Below are 19,877 nucleotides of genomic sequence, written 5' to 3'. Positions count from 1 at the left end.
CATTTAAGTGTTAGAGAAAACAGACTTTCATGTTAACTGCTGAGGTGTTTTTCAGGACGTTTTACATTTTACAAGGTGACAGACCCGGGCAGGGCTTTTGTTTCCGTTTGGTTTTCCCAGACGGCTGCAATGCCCCATGGCTATAATACTTCAGCGGCAATGGGGTTTTTTTGTGACCTTGTCCTAAGAATTAGAATCTGACTTTAAAATTTTCAGCATTGTTTGTCATTGTCCTCAGCTGAAGATTAGCATTTCCTCACTGCCTGGATTTCTTTGCCTATTCTTAAAAAAAATCTTTTAAAAGGACAGATAAGTGAGGAGTACACACATGAACAGAACATATCAGAATGGATAAAAATTTCAAAGGAGGTCTAATGACGCTAAGTTTAAAAACCTGTTAAAATAGTCTCCCCAATTATGAGGGTAGCATTTAATGAAGTTTATAAACTAGCAGGAGGCTGATAAAAGTCGAGTTGGAAGGAGGGGCTGGGAAATAAGGACCAAATGTGCTGCAGTTTGAGGGGAAACTCTCCTCTAACTTCACCTTGGAGTTCCTCTTTGGCTCTTTTCACACAGACGTGCGTGTTAACCTCAGGGCGTCAAATCAACAGTGCCAGAGGCAAAGGGCCCAACAGTTTCCAAAAAATGATGCCTGTGAGACACAGAAGGAAAATGACCTGCTTTCTGCTGGAAAACTGAAATAAAACACAAAAGAGCATGACTGTGTTTGTGTGCCATTGTGGGCTTGAGAGCAAAAACACCTTCATTAAAAAAGAAAAAGGCCTTTTAAATAAAGACAATTTGGGAATACAAACCAGATCCTCACACGTAGCAAAACACAGGCTACATTCAAATGTTAATGAGTGAGAAAATCCTTTGACTCATCTGTTTAATTCCTGCATCGTAAAACTGAAAAAAAAAAAACTTTTTTTTTTGGTCCCAGCTGAGTTAAAAAGCAATCGGACTAAAACTGCCTCAAGAGCCTCTACGGAGTTTGTGTTAAAACATTTCCCCAACAGAGGAGAAGTCCAGGTCCCCTCTCTGAGTGAAAGTGACAGCAGGACAACACAACTGTGAGGATTCACCCCTTCCACCCCACCCTGGGCCCCGAGCAGAGCTGAGCGGTCAGGACTACAAATCAATGGCGGAGTTCATTAATGAAGAGGCTTGGCCCTGTCGGGGAACAATAGCTGTCAACAGGAGCCGTCTCAGGCAATCTGGGCCAGGACACTCTGATGGATGAGATGAGCTTTAAGTTCCCATTTATCCCCCTGTGCCCCTAGTGTCCAACCCCTTCACCTCTGTGTAGGACAGAGAGCAGCCAGTCTCCGCTTTCACCCCGATCCCCCTTCAACATGCTGGACTGAGATTTCACGATTTCCACCCGGACACATCTTCTTCTAACAAAACAGACTCACCAGGCCTGAGAATGGCCAACAGGTTCCACCTAATGGTAATCAATTTACCACCGTGTCCCAATACGTGCACACACACAAGGAGGGACGGCGCACAAAAGTGAGTAAAATCATATCACATCTTAACAGCCAAAGCCCATCAGGGGATAAGAGAGCTCGTGGCTTTGAATCGATTGGAACGGGACCGTGACCTTCGCCCCTGGTGGATCCACTGGGAGGGCTGCTGCATCATAATGAGGGCCTGGTCAGAGCCTGTCTCTGAATGATAACACAAACACAGCATTACCAGGCCCTGGAGGCTGGAGAGACACCTCTCATTTCAAATAAAGATCCCGTGGGAACAACTGAGGTAGCAGACGCACAGAAAGGATGAAAAGAAGATTTGCTTTTAGCAAAGTTAACATTAATGTGCCACTAAATGGCACATTAGCTCAGCTCACACAATTAGGTTACCCAAACTGTTCTCCTGCCGAGAACACGACATTGAAACTTAACTTAAAAGAGCTTGAGCACCTCTGTAATGTTTTGGTGCTCACCTAAATGACAACAACACTTGAAGAACTTGATTATCATTTGCAAACACAAATGCAACAGTTAAATAAGGACTTAAAATCAAAGTGATCTCGTTCAGGATTGGGAGGAATGAATGTAGCTGGCTCAGATTCAATGTACTTGGCCTACTCTGGTGCATTAACTACAGTAAGGAAAATCCAAGAGACAGTGGGGACAGCAGATGTAGAGTGAGGGTGAAGGGAAGCGACAGGACCTCAGTCATGCTGCCAGAAATCCCCATTTCAATTATAGGAAGCATTAAGCTTCTTAGGTGGTATACTGAAGACTGGCCAAAGTGGCTAGGGGTTGGGCTGCTCACTTAGGCCAGCCCCCACATTTAGGCCATATGTGTGTGAGAGCTCGTAGATCTCTGTGTGTGCCTCTAAAGCTATTAGATGTGGATTGTCCCAGCGTTGATAATCCTACTGTCTGAAGCCTTGTTAAAACTTTCCTCCAGGCCACCTGTTCCACGAGGGGCAGCTGTTATTCCCAGCCAGGCCACAGCCGTTCCTACCAACCGTGTCTGGAATGGTGGGGTGGGGGGCGGGAATCAGGGCAGAAGAAGGCCAGGCCTTTCCTTGGCCCGGGAACAACTCCAGCGGCAACACAAGCCGACAGACTGACACTCGCAGAAGAGTTACGAGAGAACACTTGCCTTCAGATGTTAACACATCAGCCATAAATCGTTGCACTTTAAATGAGACGTTTCAACACAAAGCAGTAGTAGAGAAGAACAAGTGTCTTGTTCTGCAACCACTGATTATGCAAAGCCACTGGGGCAGCTGGAAATTAAATAAGATATCATCTTGTGTTAACACAAGATAAGTGTTAGCGTCAAGTTAAAGAATGTACCCCCCCCCCCCAAAAAAAACTAGTAGCTTGAGGTTAAGGTTAAGATTAAGGTGCTATAAAGAGATGAAAGACTAAAGCTTCTCACAGCAGGCAGTGATCAACAGCTTTTTTAACACTTAAGAGTTCACTGTGAATCTACTTAGTGTTTCACAAGCCACATTATCATGTTGCACACTAAATCAGGAAAGCTACAAAAAGTCTGCAAGAATCAGAGTGCAGGCTGGTATGGCCTGCACAGCCAGTGCCAACAGTGACCTGTGAATGTTGTGAATACCATCACCATTCCCAGAGGTACTCCCCAAGCAGCAGGGCAACATGCCTTACCAGTGCATAGCTGGCATACCAAGGTGATGGATTTCAGTAGGATTAAATAATAGCCAGATGGAAGAGTAATGATGCTAGCCTTTAGGACTGAGGCCCCCCCCCACCACCACCACCAGTAATGGCCCATGAAAAGCTGACTTGGCTATAAATAACCATTATTCATCGGCGAAAAATGAATAAACTGGACAAAGGGGTATGGGACAGAGTGAGAGACCTAATGGATGGGTGAGTTTCTAGCACTTTGTAAGGGAGGATATAGGCCCTGCAGAAGCTCGGTTTTCTCTCTAGGGGTACAGCCCTACTATTCGTACGGATTGTAAATGGTTATTTGGCTTAAAGATATAGCTTCCACACTCATCAAGCTGCTTAAATTAATACATGTACAAACTTTCAATAAAAATTTTCAACAGGAAGCCAAAAGTAAGATCTGTCCACTGCCATGATCTCAAGAAAGAAAATGTTTTAAAGTTTGATTGTTTCATTAGATTTGCCCATCACTCAATCAATCAAACTTTATTTGTATTGCACCTTTTGCACAGGCTCATGCAATTCATGCTTAGGAGAGAAAGAAACGTGAACAGTAGAGAGCAGCATCTAGATTTGTCATCATATCATTAGCTACTTTTACTAAGGCAGTCTCTGTACTATTGTAAGCCCGGAAACCAGACTGAAACCATTCTTGTTTGTATTGCTGTTTGCTTGTTTGCATTAAGAAAGCTTTTTAATTGTGTATACCACTTACTCTAAAATTATTACTTAAAATGGAAGACTGGTCTGTACTTACAGGGTAGAAATGGATCAAGGTAAAGTGTGTCTTAAATGCTATAGGGAAAACACCCAGCAGTGGAGAGTCATTTATAATTATTAGGACCTCTGCAGACACTGAATTAAAAACATTTTAAGGAGGAAAGAATTGGGTCAAGAGCACAAGCAAAAGTTTTCAGTTTTGTTACTAATTCCCTGAGAATTTCAGCATCAGGAAGGTCAAAAATGCCCAGCATGGCCTCACACATGTGTACTGGATGTTTCTGCAACAGTTATGACATTATATAGTTGAGAGATACCAGATCAGTGATCTGGTATCAATGAATGGAACAGCAGATTTTTCACATTAATCAGTGTCTTCTGTCTGAAGTAGCCTGCAAATACCTCACATTTAGAAGTAACAAGTTGTTAGATACTGTGAGTAGTTGGATTAACAAGATGATCGACTGTGTGAAAGAGCACTGTGGTTGCTTATGTCTTAAACATAGACATAAATGCAGTTATGACTGTATTTATCAGACCAGAAAAAGCACAATGCTGTGCTTTGGGGCAATGGCTGATACTACGTACTCGCCCCTGGAAAAAAAAAATCAACATATACAGGGCTAGAGGGACAGGCACGATGAGGACAAGTGCAGAACTTTGATTACGGGCCAGGAAGGTGCGAAATAACTTCAGGATACTGATTCAATGTACTTGGCCTACTCTGCAATGATCGTAAGCAATGTTCAAGACTGCATTGCAAGCAAGCCCTCTACCTGTCAAACAACTTTAAATTACAAAGCAGCTGTAATGTCATGAAACATATTGTGTCTCTGCCAGTGGAACAATATGGAGCTGACAGACTGATCAAAGGGCTACACTGCTGACAACACAAAAGCTTGTCTTGAATGTCAAGTACTGATGGCTGTTTTGCAGCCACAAGCCCAAACACTCGGCAGTCTTCTGCAGTCTGCTGTATGAGTCAGATCCGTTTTCATACTCATTGTATTCGGTTAGTCGAGAGGGCTGTTGACAGTGATCCCAATAAGTGACCCACTCTGGCAGAGGATTAATATACCATTAAAGGCTTTATATGCCTGCCACAGCCACTCAGTGAGCTGTGACATTACACAAACACGGCTCTCTTTATACCTGAGCTACAAGTGGATGCACTTGAGATTTGTTCAAGGAGACAACGCTATTGATTGCAGCATTTTAGGAGTTTTTCTCTGCCCAGCAGGATTCAGTAACTGGGGCATAAATACAGTCACAGATGCAAAAATAGACCTAAGATGACTACAATGTGTGCCAGTTTCTAGCCTCGGACAGACATCCTGCAGACATCCTCATGAGTTTTTCCTGGGTGAGATAAAAGCACTTTATCGAGCACTACTTTGAAAGCTCTGCCCTCAGGGCTAATGCCTCCTCCAATGGGACTTGTGAGGTAATTGAGGTGAGCTTTTTTTTTTTTTTTTTACATGGAAAGTTGAGCACACAGTTGACTTTGTGTTAAAATGGTTTACCTCATGAAAGAACTGTTGTTAAGCAACTGACAAGAAAAATGAAGAAAAATGGATGGGATCTCTTAAAATATGGCAAATTCAGCATTGAGTTTTCACCATTTCAGCGCCACAAACTAGAAAAGAAAAACACTTCTACAAGCCACAGCATTTTCAAAAATAGCCTATATCACAACTTATAAATTTCTGAACAACATGACACTGGGTCGGTCAAATGGACTAACTTCAAATCAGAAACTGACAGAATGATTATTTTCAGGGCTGGATCCCAGCACTCCCAGTGAACTACAGCAGTCACTAACTTTCAGATCATTCTGAATGTAACTCTGAAGAGAAACCAGATACCATAGAGCTCTTATTCCCAAATAAGTGTGGACTCTTTTCTTGCCCATGGAAAGTCAACACAAGTGTGGAGGAAGAAAAGCCGTGTTTTACAGGAGCACAAAAGGGGGCGGGGGGGTCATGACACAAAGCCCAACATCCTCTTACTGGATAAACAGGTTTTTATTGCTGTAGTTTTACCAACACACACACCAACATGCACACACATGCACAGAAGCTCTCTGAATGGCCTCTTAATAGAGGTTTAAAACTACTAGCCTAATTAAGATTATGTCAGATGCAATTACGTTTAGAAAGAAATAATTACACAGCATTGTGCACCCTTTTACGTAAAACCTCTGAGTGCTTCAGTCCCCTCTCCTGTTAATGTGTTTAAAGGCTTCCCATAAACAACAAGACCCAGAGGTCAGTTTCAAAGGTCCTCTAAGTAGGTGAGACTGTAAATGCATCAGGTGTTTACAACAGCTCGAATTGGACAGATCATTAGATACAATTTATTTCAAATGTCTGGGTTAAGATGGTCTGATAAACAGAGAGGGAGGTTCATGTCTTCAAAGGGCAGACGAAGACATTCACTTAAGAAATGACTAACGGACTAAATCAACAAAGAGCAAGGCAGATCTGCTGGACAGCTCAAAACCTTTAATTTAGAGATGAATTATTGAGAGAAGCTGCAGAAAATAACTTGATGAGCCAGGGATCTGAAGTCATCATAACACATTACAACACAAGGCAGACATGTGACAGGAAATTTGATTTTTTTTTTTAACAATAAATAACAGCAAATAAGCGCTTCACAAGATTAAAACCACACTGTACACTGAAAACCATGCAGTGTTTGTTTCGCTTCCATTAAAGTGAAGATGATTTTTATGTAATGTGTGGGCTGAATATGTGCACACAGGTATATAAATGACTTCTTTTCCCAAAACATTACTTTTACAAGGTTCTTGCTCCATTCTCACTGGTAACAGGATTAAGAAGTCGTCTTTCTGATTTGTTATTAACAGCAAGCAGGACTTAAACTCTTAAGCCATCTGGAACAGCAGATTTTCACATTAATAAACACTCTCCAACTTGTCAAGTTATACACTCAAAAAAGATAACTTGTGTCCAAGCAGAGTAGATGTATTAGTGATTTAGAGAGCGTCCAAATTCAAGGCTTTGCTTAAAGAACAGGATGTACCATCACACACCCCTGTTGCTTGCTGACTGCACTTCCAAAATGTGGTGTAAACTTAAACAATATATATTCTCATGCAAATATTTGCACACATTAACACCTAGCATTATCATATCAAAAATATCTATGCACAAGAAACAACAGGAGACTGAGTGCAAAAATATTCCAAGTCAGCAACAAAACAGACAGCCCCATTATCAAAACTCAGAGGTGCCAATTCACAAAACACAAGTCGCCTACGGAAATGATATACCAGCCCACTGAAGCATTACAGAACGCTGTGCAGTCCGTCCTAAACTGTCAGTGCAAGGGTAAAAACTAAGAAGTGAGCGCTTATTTAACAGACTGCTATTCTAGAGAAAACTAGAATCAGCACAATGTTTGAAACTCAGCACAATGCTGACAACAGCAAAGTCTGATATTTTTATTTTTCATCTAGTCTTCATGAATATACAGTATGCAGTTGTATTATCATAACACTCAAGGGTGAAAGAGTCATCCTCTTAGTGGTTCGTCAAAATCTTTTAATAAAAGTACACAGGAATATTATTTTATTAAAAAGGTTTTTTTTAATGGTTTTTAAACTTTGAAAGGTTGCACGCTGCTTGTGAATGCCTGTGTATGTACATATGTAAATGTGTTTTTGTTCGCGTGAGTGTGTTGGGATCTCAGGCGGGCTGGCAGGACAATAAGTGGAAGTGTTCCCCGTCCACTGCAGTGTTTAATTGGTCAAACAGACCAAAGTGAGCAAGGTCTTGTTGTCCAAACAATAAGGGCTTGTGTTCCCTGAGCCTGAGCGCGGGGAGGTCAATGTGGAACAACAACGCGCCGCTCCACGTCTCTGCAACAACAATTCAGCAGCGGGACACTAAAACAAAGCTGCTGAATTGGGTCCTCAATCCAACAGTTCAATCTCACAAGCCAGCATTTACTGCTGTGTCCCTATTTAAAGGGAGTAAAATCCACACGCCTTATTTGCTTACTTCTACAGAAAAGCACATTCCACTCTAAGCAGGGCTGAAATCTTTCCCAGAGGCAGATTAATTGCTATTTTAAAACAAGCGGCAGCGGCAGAGGTTTGAATGAAGCAGTGCGTAGCAAGGTGCCTGACGCCCAACTGTAGCACCTGTCTGCCTGAGCAGGTGTATGTCTGGCTGCCAGGCTCAGTCCTCCACAAACACAGGTTAAAAATAAAGCCACAACCCTCACCTAGGTGTGGAGGATCAGGGAGCTTATAGTGAGGTTGACACTGAGCCCAGATGTGGATTAGCTGAGTCAAACTGACACTAGACGGCAAAGTCTTATCTCGTCTCTGCACATACCGGTCATTCAGACACCTGCTTTTACAATTTAAAAAAAAAAAAAAAAGGTCTAAATTGTCTGTTGTGATTCCATTTGGATGATGACTAAAACTCAATGAAACCAGGAAGAAATTACACATTTCCTCACACGTCACCTAACGTCTACAAGCGTACCCTCATTCAGACAGCAGAGACACACTAACACACATCGAGCAGCTCATGTGGGAAATTCTATTTTTACCATCAGGCAGGGCGAGGCTCTGCCATACAGCACACAAAGTAGGGAAACTATAACAAGGGAGGGAGGGAGGTGGTAGAGGGCTGTCAGGGAACAAAGCGGAAGTGTCCTTCCTCCTGATGACCTGCAAGTTAACGGAGGAACGCAGAGTGCTCTGTGAACACACACAGAGCAATGCAGCTGAAAACTGGGGCAAATGCATAATATTCCTCTTCCTTTAGCTGTGTGAATAATCATTAAGCAGAAATCCTTGCAGTGACTGCTGCAAGGAAAGTGGAAAGTGGTGTATACTGTCCTGTATACTGTTTCTTCTCCTCAGTGTTTCTCCTGTTTTTGTCCACTGCACAAAAGACTTGCCATATCAAGGACTGTAAAGCCCTTTGAGGCAAATTTGGATTTATGGCTTTGAGCTATATACTGTAAATATAACTAACCTGGCTTGACTATAACTGCACTTGCTGGCACATCCTTGAGGGGACGGACAAAATTCAACTCCCTGATGAAAACTACTGTATAATGGCACACTTTAGATCACACAGTGATTAAAAAAAAACTTTGATGAACGATGGTTCAGCTTATTAGAACACTGAGTACGGAGCGTGAGGGATGGATAGAAGTGCAGTGGGGGGCAGTTTATTTTCAAATTGAACAGAGGTGACCTACTACTCTGAGCAGGCAGATTTATATCAGGAGTAAGATGCATATTATCTCCTTGCACCTTATTCTGGAGGAGGCTTTTTTTTCCCAAATTAAAAATATTATCAGGCATGGGTAATTTTTCTGGCAATGGGGGGACTACTATCCCACCAGAGCCACCCACCTCTTCCAGAGCAGCCACTGTATTCCTGCAGTGGGACATCCTGGTGGTGAAGTTAGAGGCAGTCGGCGATTTATAGTCTTCATTCGTCTCTGCCACAAACTCCGAAACTGTGATTTGGTCCGGCATAATTAATCCCTTATCTGATAAGAAGAAGAAGAAGAAGAAGAAGAAGAAGAAGAAGAAGAAGAAGAAGAACCACTTTTCTTAATCCTCTCCCACTCGTCTTAGTTTTAGGACAGAAAAGTTCACAGCAGTAGCAGCAGTAGTTGTAGTGTCTCTGAAGGTCCCCGCGGGTAGTAAACCATCTCTGGGTATATTTATGTCATTCCCTTGTTTGCTCCCGGCACAGTCCGGTGTTGTGCGCCGGCTCGAGGAGTTGCAGCGCTGCCGCGCTACGCTTTCAAGGTGATGGATAGGTTATATCCCTCCTGCCTTTATGCCCACTACTCCCTTTCCATTCAGTTGCACAGATCGTCCTCTGATCACAGAAGAAAGTGAAGCTTCCTCTAGCCTCGGTTCCTCAGTTTTCCCTAACCTCCGACGGAGCAGAGGATGAAGCAACTTCTTCCTCCGAGCCCGGGGAAACAACAACCAGACGTTTCAACGGGAGCGCAAGAAATTGACAAAGGTAGAGGAGGGGATTCAATGGACTCGCAGCAGCCAATGAGGAATGCCAGCTGGTAATTGGGAGCCAATCAGGATTTATGGAAGGCGTGAACTTATGTTGCCTTCAAGTGCTCTTCGTAAACCAGCCCATTCTTACTAGTAGTGGCAATTTCTTATGTGGCATTTGAAGCAAAGGCGTCGCGTTAACGGTAAAATGTTTTCATCCGTTAAATTAATCATTTAGATACTCAAAATACTCTTAAAAACTCATAAAGTTGGCTTAAAGATGGTGATGTTTTTAAGAACTGTCGCTGGCTAATACTTGAAAGTCTGCCGGTTACACTGCTGTGTTACACACTGTTGTTAAAGTGGAACGTATGGTATATGATTAGCTTAGATGCTAGTTAGCAGCAATTTTCAGGTAGTATAAAAATAGGCATGCCAGTGTGCACACTTTGATACTGGGCATTTTTGATCAAAGCGATGTGAGAAGCATTGTGGTTCAACAGTCTTGAACATTAGGAGTACACATGCCAAAATTAAGTTAAAAAACTTTTCTTATCTTAGCAAACAAGCATAAAAAGGGCAAAGTTATTCCATGAGCAGAACTGCCCTCTTTAGTGCTTGAGAAAAGCTTTTCTCGTTGATTTTGTTTTACCCCTGTAGTTTTAAGTTGTAAACATTTTTTCCAGTCTTAAGGTTAAGTGAGTGGGTTGCAGTGCAAACAAGTTAATTGGACTGCTCTCCTTTCTCATTTGTTTCTTCCATGAAAATGTTGACAGTGTAGGTCTGATTCCCATGTAGACCAGGGCTTTGTTTAAATCTGATTTTGGGGCAGTTATGCACATTTATGAAGGTGTCAGCCACTGAGGTTTGTTGAGATTTTGATGGATGGCTACTGCTAACAAGTTAGCGGTAGGTTCCACATCCTAGAAATGTCAGTGCAGTGCAGGGAATGTGTAATTCAGACATTTCCGACAGCACTTAAAAGCAGCATCTTTGTTATGGCAACACTAGTAGGTTCTGTCTTAAGGTGGAGATACAAGAAGTTATTAACTGTGTGTGAAAATGATGCAGTATCATAACAGAAGTGCAGTTTAGCATGTATATGTGTGTGTGAAAGGCACATATATTGTTTGGTCTGTAAACACAGGCTTTGCCTTGGATGATTAAGCTTTGAAGATGATCCAATGTAACTGTACAACTAGCAATAGCTGCAGCAGGAAGAGGGGTTGCTGTGATTGTTGTATTTCATGTTTTGGGTTGAGCACTACTGTAAGTATTTCCATGTAATAAAAACTACACTGCAACATAAGTTGATTACTGCAAAATGTTTTAAAAAGGCAGCCTTTCTCTGACCTTAATATCAAACAATCCTTTAAATGTGAGTTTTCAAGATGCTTTATCTTCACAAGTGCAGTTAGCTGTTAAAAGCTTTTCATGCATGGAAGCCCTAAAATGGAAAATACTTTATTATTTATTCTTCTGGTCCAGCGTCAGATGTTCAAAGAGTTCATTATCTGCATTTCCTGGATGCAGAATTCATTAAATGGAGGTTACCCCAATTAAGAGTCTTCAACAGTTCAAACCCGCTGCCTTATCTAGATGTAAAAATGGGTGTGCTATACTGTATCTAATGTAACCTTCTGATTTGTGAGGAGCAGATTTTGTTACACCTCTGATAAAGAAAGAAAAGGGATCTAGACTTTTGTGATAAGGCCAAGCGGGATCAGCACTGTTGCTGGTAATGAGACCCAATGGTGTGTTTTCAAGTAAAAAGGCTAATTAGACCAGTAATTGACAGAGTCCTATCAATTTTGTATCTTTTTGTGCTCCACACTTTTGCATTACAGAGGTCCCATGTGAGAACATGTTAAGCATTTTTTAATAGGCCACAGCCAAGAATAAATATGCAAAAAAAAAAGACTATCTCCCAAAATGCTGTTGGGAAAAAAGCAGAAGAGAAAGAAAACATTCTATCATTGGGCACTGCCTGAAACTTGTGAAGACTCTCTCCCATGCCTGAATTCTTGTCAACGGAAGTTTAACAAACAACCGCCTCTGCTCCCAGAGCTCTTGCATTTTTTTTTCCTGTGCTTTGGGATGAAAAATCTGCTGATGTCTCCCAGCTCATTCAACCCCGGCAGGACAGCTACCGGTATAAATAGTATCGCAGCGGCCGAGGCAAAACCCTGGGCAGCCTTTAAATCACAATCTGGGCAGTGTTCACACATTCTTTTAGCTCTGCAGCGTCTCCTGGCAAGCTGCTAAATGAGGAACCCAAGACCCAGGCTGACCCTGACTGGCTACACAGGCCTCAACTCCCTCATGAAATGAATACACACTCCCAGTGAACATCTGCCATCCAGAGACACAGCAGCACAGTCAGTGAGGTCAGCAGAACCAAACACCAGCCCTCCTCTTCACCACTGACATGACTTTATATTTTCAGTACCACCTGACTTTCTAAATGCAGGTTTTAAACTTTAAATCAAGACCAGAGCTAAAAATATCCAAAGTGTGAGTGCTGCATCAGTTTGATCTTCCCCTCGTTGAAGAGCTGCAGTAGAAACCAAGGTGAATAGGGCCATCCAGCAAGTAGAGGTCGAGAACACAATATGAAAAGCACATTGTTTTATATTTTATAGGACCTGGAAAAGCACAACCAGGCATATCAATAAGGAATCATAAAAATACGGTACAAGGAAACACTGTTATTGTGCTGTGTCAGGAATGTGGCCTTTGAATAAATAATAATCCATTTACTGTATCATATAATCATCAGTTTGGATTTTTACATTTTACAAGCGAGCTGTATTTTCTGCACCCAGTGAAAAAAGGTGCCAAAGCAGAAGCTGTCGGCTGCTTTATCAAACCGAACAGAGGCCTCATTCAGCAGCAGAGCCCATCCTCAATATAGACCTTGTTTGCATGCAAACAACTTTCAGCCTTGAGTAATGAGTCAGAGTGGCAGTTGTCGGATCTGCTTTGGTTACTGCTGCTGTATTTGAACACCTTCAAGCCATTTATAGAACCACAAAACCGAAAAAGAAAAAAAAAAAGTTTTTCACTGCTTTTTGCTTTTTGTTATTTTCACTTTCCTATAAACTGATTTGGTGATGAAAAACTGAAACCAAATGCAACCAGACAGCTGCAGGCAGAACAATAGCCAAAGCAGATGTCATACTGCATACAGAGACCCTCTCGGAAAAGCTGTTTGAAATTTGTAATTGTGAATTTCACTAGAAGAGGAAAGCACAGGGTGTGTCAGTCCACCCATTCTTTGGTCAAACCGAGCCACAAGCATCCAGTGCACTTTTACTGATTTGGTGTTTGAATGTTTGCAGGATCAGACAACATGTCATAGCAATAAAGGGCTTTGGGGTTTGAGTAGGAGTCACTTTTTCCTAATTACTCTGCCATGACATCATGATTGTGTAACAGGTGGGATAACCTCACAGTCCAGCTTCTTATGTTTCAAATAAGTGGAATGAATGACTTCTTTGTTTAAAATAATTAGCAACTAATTCTAACCATCCAGCAGCAGATCATTTCCAACACATAAGTAGATGAAAGTGGGCCAAGCTCAGGTCCACTACTGAAAACAAAGGGGAACTTTTCTCAACTTCTCCCAGATCACAGACCACATTAGTGACTAAAGACGACATTAAACGAAGAGCTTGTTACACAAATGAGGTAGCTGCACATTGGCATGAGCTGAACAAGCAGTGCCCGGTGAACCTGAGCAGTAGCTTGCACACACTGGGACTCCTAATGGGAGAGGGATGAATGAAGAGAAGAGTTGGTTGGGGTAGGGGAGGGCGGTGAACTGTAACAAACCTTGTCCTTTCTCACAAACTCCCAGAGAAGAAGCTCAGTGATCAGCTCCGGCAAGTTTTGGACCAAGAGTTTCTGCTCTGTCCAGACGTGTCACCCCATCCTCATCACAAAAAAAAAACAATCATCATGTAGTACTGCACTGTAGTATTTCAACAGCGGTACTAAATTTTTCATCAGTTTCTCAGACTCATACATTATCTTCAACCCAGGAGAAAACGTCAATAGGGTCAAAGGTCATCACTGGAGGCAATTACGCCTTGTTCAATTAACAAAGGAAATTCAATTAGCTGGTGGAGATTAAAACTTCTCCTGTCCTAGATGGCTGACTACAATATACGACCTGTACACTGCAATGTGTGATTGACTGTGTTCATTTTTCTTTGCTGAATGGCTCAAAAATTATTTTTGTACTGAGATAATTAGAATTGTAGCAGATTTTTCACAGTTAAAACAAAACAACAGTTCATAGTGAAAGAGTTTTTACACCTCCAGCCCAAAGCACTGGGTTTTCCATCACTATCCAAATCTGAACACGCCCAGACATTTCAAACCAGAGGAATGCCCTGGCTCATGGTTTTCATTTAACCTTGACACCCTGAAGGACACCCAAGAAATAACGTTCTGTTAAATAATTGCGTGACATTTTTAGCCAGCCCCCCCTCCACACACACACACACCCGTCTGAGTGATGATCGCTAAGAGCCGGGGGTTTGCAGCTGCCGCACTATCATCATTAGGATCAAGTGGCTTTTACAGTAATTATTGCTCCTCTTAGGATTTGGCCCTGTGAGCCTGAGCATATTGAGTGTCCCTGTACTTCTTTATATCCTGACAGGCAGCTTGTCAACCTGCCTCATCCTTTCTTGGTTTCCTAGTTACCATAATGTGGGATGTATAATCAAGCCTTTCACATCCATTTTGCGGTCCCTTGAGAAAAGTTTCTAGGTTTGCATTACTGCAGCAAAACAAGTTCCAGTCTTATTTCATTATTTATCATATAGTACAGCATTCCATTTTATTCAGCGTCCCCTGAGACAACGTGAGGATGAAGACACCTCCAATGCCCTTTCACCAGCTCCTGAACTAATAAAAGATCAGAGACAGTGAATTCCCTCCTCTGTGTGTATTGCTGATCGTCTCCTCTGGTCCCCAAGCAATGTAAACCACAGGATATTAAACCGCAGCACAAAAACACAAACACATACAAATGTGATTATGATCTCAGAAGTCTTAGTGAGTTATTTTGGTTACTGTATTGAGTAAGTTTACCAAAGAATACAGACTAAAAATGTCATTACGTTCATTTAGCAGATGCTTCTGTCCACAGCAACATAGAAGAGATGTGTTCAAACTCAGTAGGAAGAAGAGATGTTATTTAAATAAATAAATTTAAAAAATGCAACTCTGCCAAATACACAAATAAAACTATGAAAAAAAATCCATAGCACTGCACAGTACACCTTACAGGATCCAGTTCTTAAATGTCACAAGGTCACTGCAGATATCCGGACGTATGCTGACTATACAAAACATCTCTTTTATCACAGCGTCATCTTTTTTTTTCTTTAATGCCCACAATTAAATCTTCATTTCTGTTTCTGTTTCTGTTTCTTCAGGGATCAATGGAGAACAAAGGGTAACACTCTTGGTTTCACCTGAAGTCAAGTCACAACAATCATACTCATAAACACATGAGACCTACATTCAGTAGTGCCCCATTTGCTCCCAAGGGATAAAACCTTCATCATGTACCCAGCAGCCCTCAGAGGAGATCAGCTGACACAGGTAAGATCACTGCTTGGCGAAACTGCCAGGCTCGTTCACGCTCATTTAATTTAACCCAGAGTAAACATTAAACCAGACTGTATGTTTTGACTGAACACAGCACCGTGAATTCAAATCAGCCTCATCGACAGTTGTACGTGCTCCCCTAACTACTGCTGTCACGGTGCAAATTCCCAGGTTGTGTTGCATCTGTTCTGACACCACAACAGATGAGCTGAAAGCCTCTCAGGCATTTGAACTAGCTGAGCGATGGGATCGTGGTGGGAGTCAGATGAAAGTGTACCTCAAGGGTGTTTGCTTTTTTGCTCTGTGTTACCCTAGTTAGGAAATTCTCTTCACAATCTTGTATCCAAATTCTTTAAGTGTAAAGTGAAGAGTTGAGACTACAGCATGGTGTGCTACAGTAAGGAATAAAGTGAAGCAAGCTTTGTGTGTGCAGTGAGTATCCTCCTGGGAATGCTAATGGAGGGGCAGCGAGTTCAGTCCATGCAACTCAATGATTGTGTCTGTCCCCCGCCCAGAGAGAACAGTTCAGTCAGACAGTACGTAGACCGGAGCCTCCACATCCATCATATTCAGCCGTCTTCCTGACAAGATGGAGTTTTGAGAGCAGGGAAAAGCTAATAGTGGAAAATCTGTCCTACAGTATGTAGCAGTGAGTGAAAACAGAGAGAGTACTGCATGAACGTAAGGGAGAAATGGAAGCCGGTCATATTTTCTGTGTCAGATCAGTACTCAAGCTAATGGGGGCATTTAGCATCTGCCACAGTTTGGTTATTAAAAAAATATCCATGTTAATTTCTTTTATTTTATTATCTCCATGTTAACCCAAAGATTAAGCTACATGACTGACACCAGCTGAATCTCCATAAGTCACAGTCACTGGCCTATTGATTCTATTGCTGAAAGTCACCTTGAAGAAAAGCTGATATCCATCATTAATCTTAATCTGTTCACTTTAGAACAAAGAAGCAACAATGAACACCGGAGCTGGTGCTATTTGCCCAGTTTAAAATGAAATTTAAAGGAATATTTCAATATTTTGGAAGCTGCTCTTTGGAAATATGCTCATGCACGAAACCCCTGTAAAACCACAAAGTCATCATCTTTTCACTTCCCTTTTTGCTTTTCAGATTAAACAAACAAGATAATCTGAGATCTTTAGAAAGAGCCATATCTTCTCATCTACCTGTAACTCTTGGCAAGAAAGCAAATAAACATTTCTCAAAATGTCAAACTATTTCTAATTCTTTTAATTTAATCTTAATCTTTTAGTTTGAAACAAATTAGTTTGCACAATATAGTGAGTGTTAATCATCCATATTTGTATAATTATCAATTGAAATCCACTTTGACATTAAAATCTGAAGCTAATGAGTAGATGTGCGAGACGTAACAGGCCTCCTTAAATTCTGCTGTGCCCCCTCCCTTCTACACTCTTATTCCTCCCCTCCCCTGCAGCCTCTATTGTGTGTCCACATGCAGGCTACATTGGTTTGTGCAGTGCTGCCGAACTTTGATGCACTGGCCATGGACTGACAATCATTTTAATCCAGATCTGAGGAAAAAAAAGAAAAATATTCTCCTAAATTCTGTACGGTATCACATTGCAAGGACAGTTGTGTTTTGTGCATTCCCTGCACAAAACTGCTTACAAGGAATAGCTGTTGCACCGAGAGCATAATTTTCATACAGCATCTCAAAAAGTTCAAAGATACAGATGTCTCCTTTGATTGAGAGAGGTGAACCAGGAGAGAGTAAGACAGAAAAACAAAAGGAAAGAAGGAGAGATAGAGAAAGACAGAGAGACATTAGGACACATGAGGACATACTGTAAGTAAGGGAAAAATGAATGACTGCCCCACCCTTCAGCCAACTGTGGGCAGAAAGTGAAACAATGAGCTGTTTCTGCCACTGAAATAGATGGTGGTCATGGCAGATTTGACTCCACACCTTCCACATGAATAGCTGATGTGGGGAAAGGGTGGGCATGTGTTCCTGCACTCAGCAATCTAGCCGAGGGGGCAGCAGGTAACCAATTTTGGGTGTTACGAATGGTTCTCATTTTCTCTTCTCTCATCTTTATGCTGGACAATGCTGTAAAATACGCAGAACACAATGGTCAGCATTTAGATCTTATATTATTAATGTAGAGTATTACAAGTATTTTTCTTGGTTTTTGGATATTTCCCTGCACTCATTCACAGGATATTTGAACGTTTACACCCAGGAAGCCTTTACACTGATATCCCTAGTATCCCAAAGCTGGGATTGTCAGTGAGCAAGAACATATTGATTGGCTAACATGTTCATTGATTGGAAAATATGGCCCAGGTCTTAAGCAACGCCTCAGTGATTCCTGCAGGTTGCACTGCTGGATTATTTTCTGTAATGATGATAATGTGCTCCCAGAAAATTCCCCCCAGGGATCACAGAACCACTGAAACTGCCGACACTCTAAATAAGCTTTCTGCGTCTGCAGGCATCTCTAAACCAAGATGGAGAGGAAGAAGACAGTAGAAGGGGGGAGTCCAGAGCAACGACAGTCATAACGATTGTGGTGGTAAATAAAAAGTACATGTTCATCTCTGAGGACTTGTTCTATTTCCAGAAGCCTTCTTGGGGGGGGCTTTGGTCTGACCACCAACACAAAGACACTTCCTGTCTGATCTGTAAAGAGAAAAGCTGCATGTCCCTGGAGGAGCAAGCCTGAGTTCAAAACATGAACTACTGACTATATAAGGAGCTTATGGACTTTGTCACCACAATACAGATCAGCCATACAGCCCAGCGTGTAAACAAATGTCAGTCACATGATGATGGGGAGTACTTTTAGAGGAGGAAAAAAGAAACAAGAAAAGGAGAGAAAAGACTGAAAGCAAAGATTATCACCCGTGTGTACGCTTGTGAGCTGCCTGACCTTCATCGTGAATGAGTGGGAACCTCCAGTAACTCATCCACCATTCACGTGCTTCTACAGCCTTTTAAATGGATTAACGGAGGTCTTTGTCTCTCCCTGCTCTTTCTCACCACCTCTTTTCTCTCCTCTGAAATGGCACTCCATAGGTGGAGTATCAGTCTGTGAGAGAGGCAGCGAGGAAGGGGATGGGGTTGCCATGACGATGCCAACTTAACGAACTGTGTCTGTCTTCCTGATTGCGGGTTTAATTGGATATCATTGAGGAAGAACAAAAAAGCATTTGAGAGGAGTGCAGAATGCAGAATCTCTGTCTAGCTGCCTGTCTGTCTTAATGTCATACTCTCTCCCCTTTTGTGTAGTTATGAATGATTAATGGTGATTATATAAGAGCTGTAGTATATGAAGTGAATGTGTTGATATAGTCCACTGAGGACGAGAGAAGGGACTTCCACAGGTCCTCAACATGTTAAGATAACTTAGAATAATAAAGAGCATTTATGTCATCTCACAAGCTTTTTCAGCTGAGATTTTTTTTAATCCATCTGACAATTAATCATTGTTAGGAGATAATAGGAGATATTTATTCTTTTGTGCTCTACTGTCAAAAGTATTCTTATGTAAGTTGCCTTGACTGGAAATGTGTTTTTGTTGTTTTTCGTCCAGCTTTTCTTTAACATTTGATGAAACATTTTTGCATTCAATATGATGTTCAGCCTTGTGATACACCACTGACTGTTAAATAATTTAATACGCCCTTTCCTTACAGGCACACACGCACACATACACACATACACACAGACACACAGACACACACAGACACACACAGACACACAGACACAGACACACACACACACACACACACACACACACACACACACACACACACACACACACACACACATTCTCCCACATGCAGTCAAATGACTGAGATTCAAAATCAGGTTCACAATAATGTGTCACAGCTCAGGTTTGGGAGAACTCAGTCACACAACTCAGAGACACCTGTAAAAGTTTAAACAGTTCACCTTTATTAAGGCTCAGCAGGCAGAGGCAGGCAAGGACAAACAGTAGGTGAAGTCAGGGCGTGGGCAGAGGTTGGTAACAGGCAGGACAGATAAACCAGGAAAAAGGAGCAGAAAGCAAAAACAGGCAGGAAGAGCAGGCTAGAAAGGCTGGAAAGCTACAGCAAGGAAAACACAGCAGACAATTTGGAAGGCAACGAGTAGAAATGGGTATAAATTAAAAAGGTGATTAGGTAATAGGCAGCAAGTGAGTAGGTGGGCTCGAAGGCGGTGATTAAAAGGGTGGAAAGCCAGGGCTACTGCAGGGTAAAAGGGCATGGGAGGGTCAGGTATGACAGGAGAGTTAGTGGTATGGCAAAGGCATGCAGAGAATGAATTAGGGCATGAATGAACTGTGGGAAAATTGTGTT

The 19,877-nt window shown here is 41.9% G+C and overlaps 1 protein-coding gene and 1 long non-coding RNA gene across 3 annotated transcripts in view; one reads left to right on the top strand and one right to left on the bottom strand.

Annotated features, from left to right (window-relative positions):
- Window positions 1-9,866, bottom strand: part of asap2a (ArfGAP with SH3 domain, ankyrin repeat and PH domain 2a) — a 53,232-nt gene extending 43,366 nt beyond the window's left edge. For both annotated transcript variants that reach the window (XM_041060046.1, XM_041060047.1), the window contains exon 1: window positions 9,295-9,866. In XM_041060046.1, the coding sequence (XP_040915980.1) occupies window positions 9,295-9,420 (126 nt within the window). In that variant the 5' untranslated portion in view covers window positions 9,421-9,866. The remainder of the gene's footprint in view (window positions 1-9,294) is intronic.
- A 217-nt stretch (window positions 9,867-10,083) lies between these two features.
- On the top strand, window positions 10,084-18,947 carry LOC121197528. Its single transcript, XR_005896250.1, has 3 exons — window positions 10,084-10,109; window positions 15,357-15,525; window positions 18,008-18,947. It is a non-coding gene; the product is annotated as an uncharacterized LOC121197528 (long non-coding RNA).
- Window positions 18,948-19,877: the final 930 nt, after the last annotated feature.

This window comes from Toxotes jaculatrix, chromosome 17, assembly GCF_017976425.1.
Source record: "Toxotes jaculatrix isolate fToxJac2 chromosome 17, fToxJac2.pri, whole genome shotgun sequence".
Taxonomy (NCBI): domain Eukaryota; kingdom Metazoa; phylum Chordata; class Actinopteri; family Toxotidae; genus Toxotes; species Toxotes jaculatrix.
The sequence above is the reverse complement of the archived record's forward strand: the minus strand, read 5'-3'. Positions and strand labels throughout refer to the sequence as shown.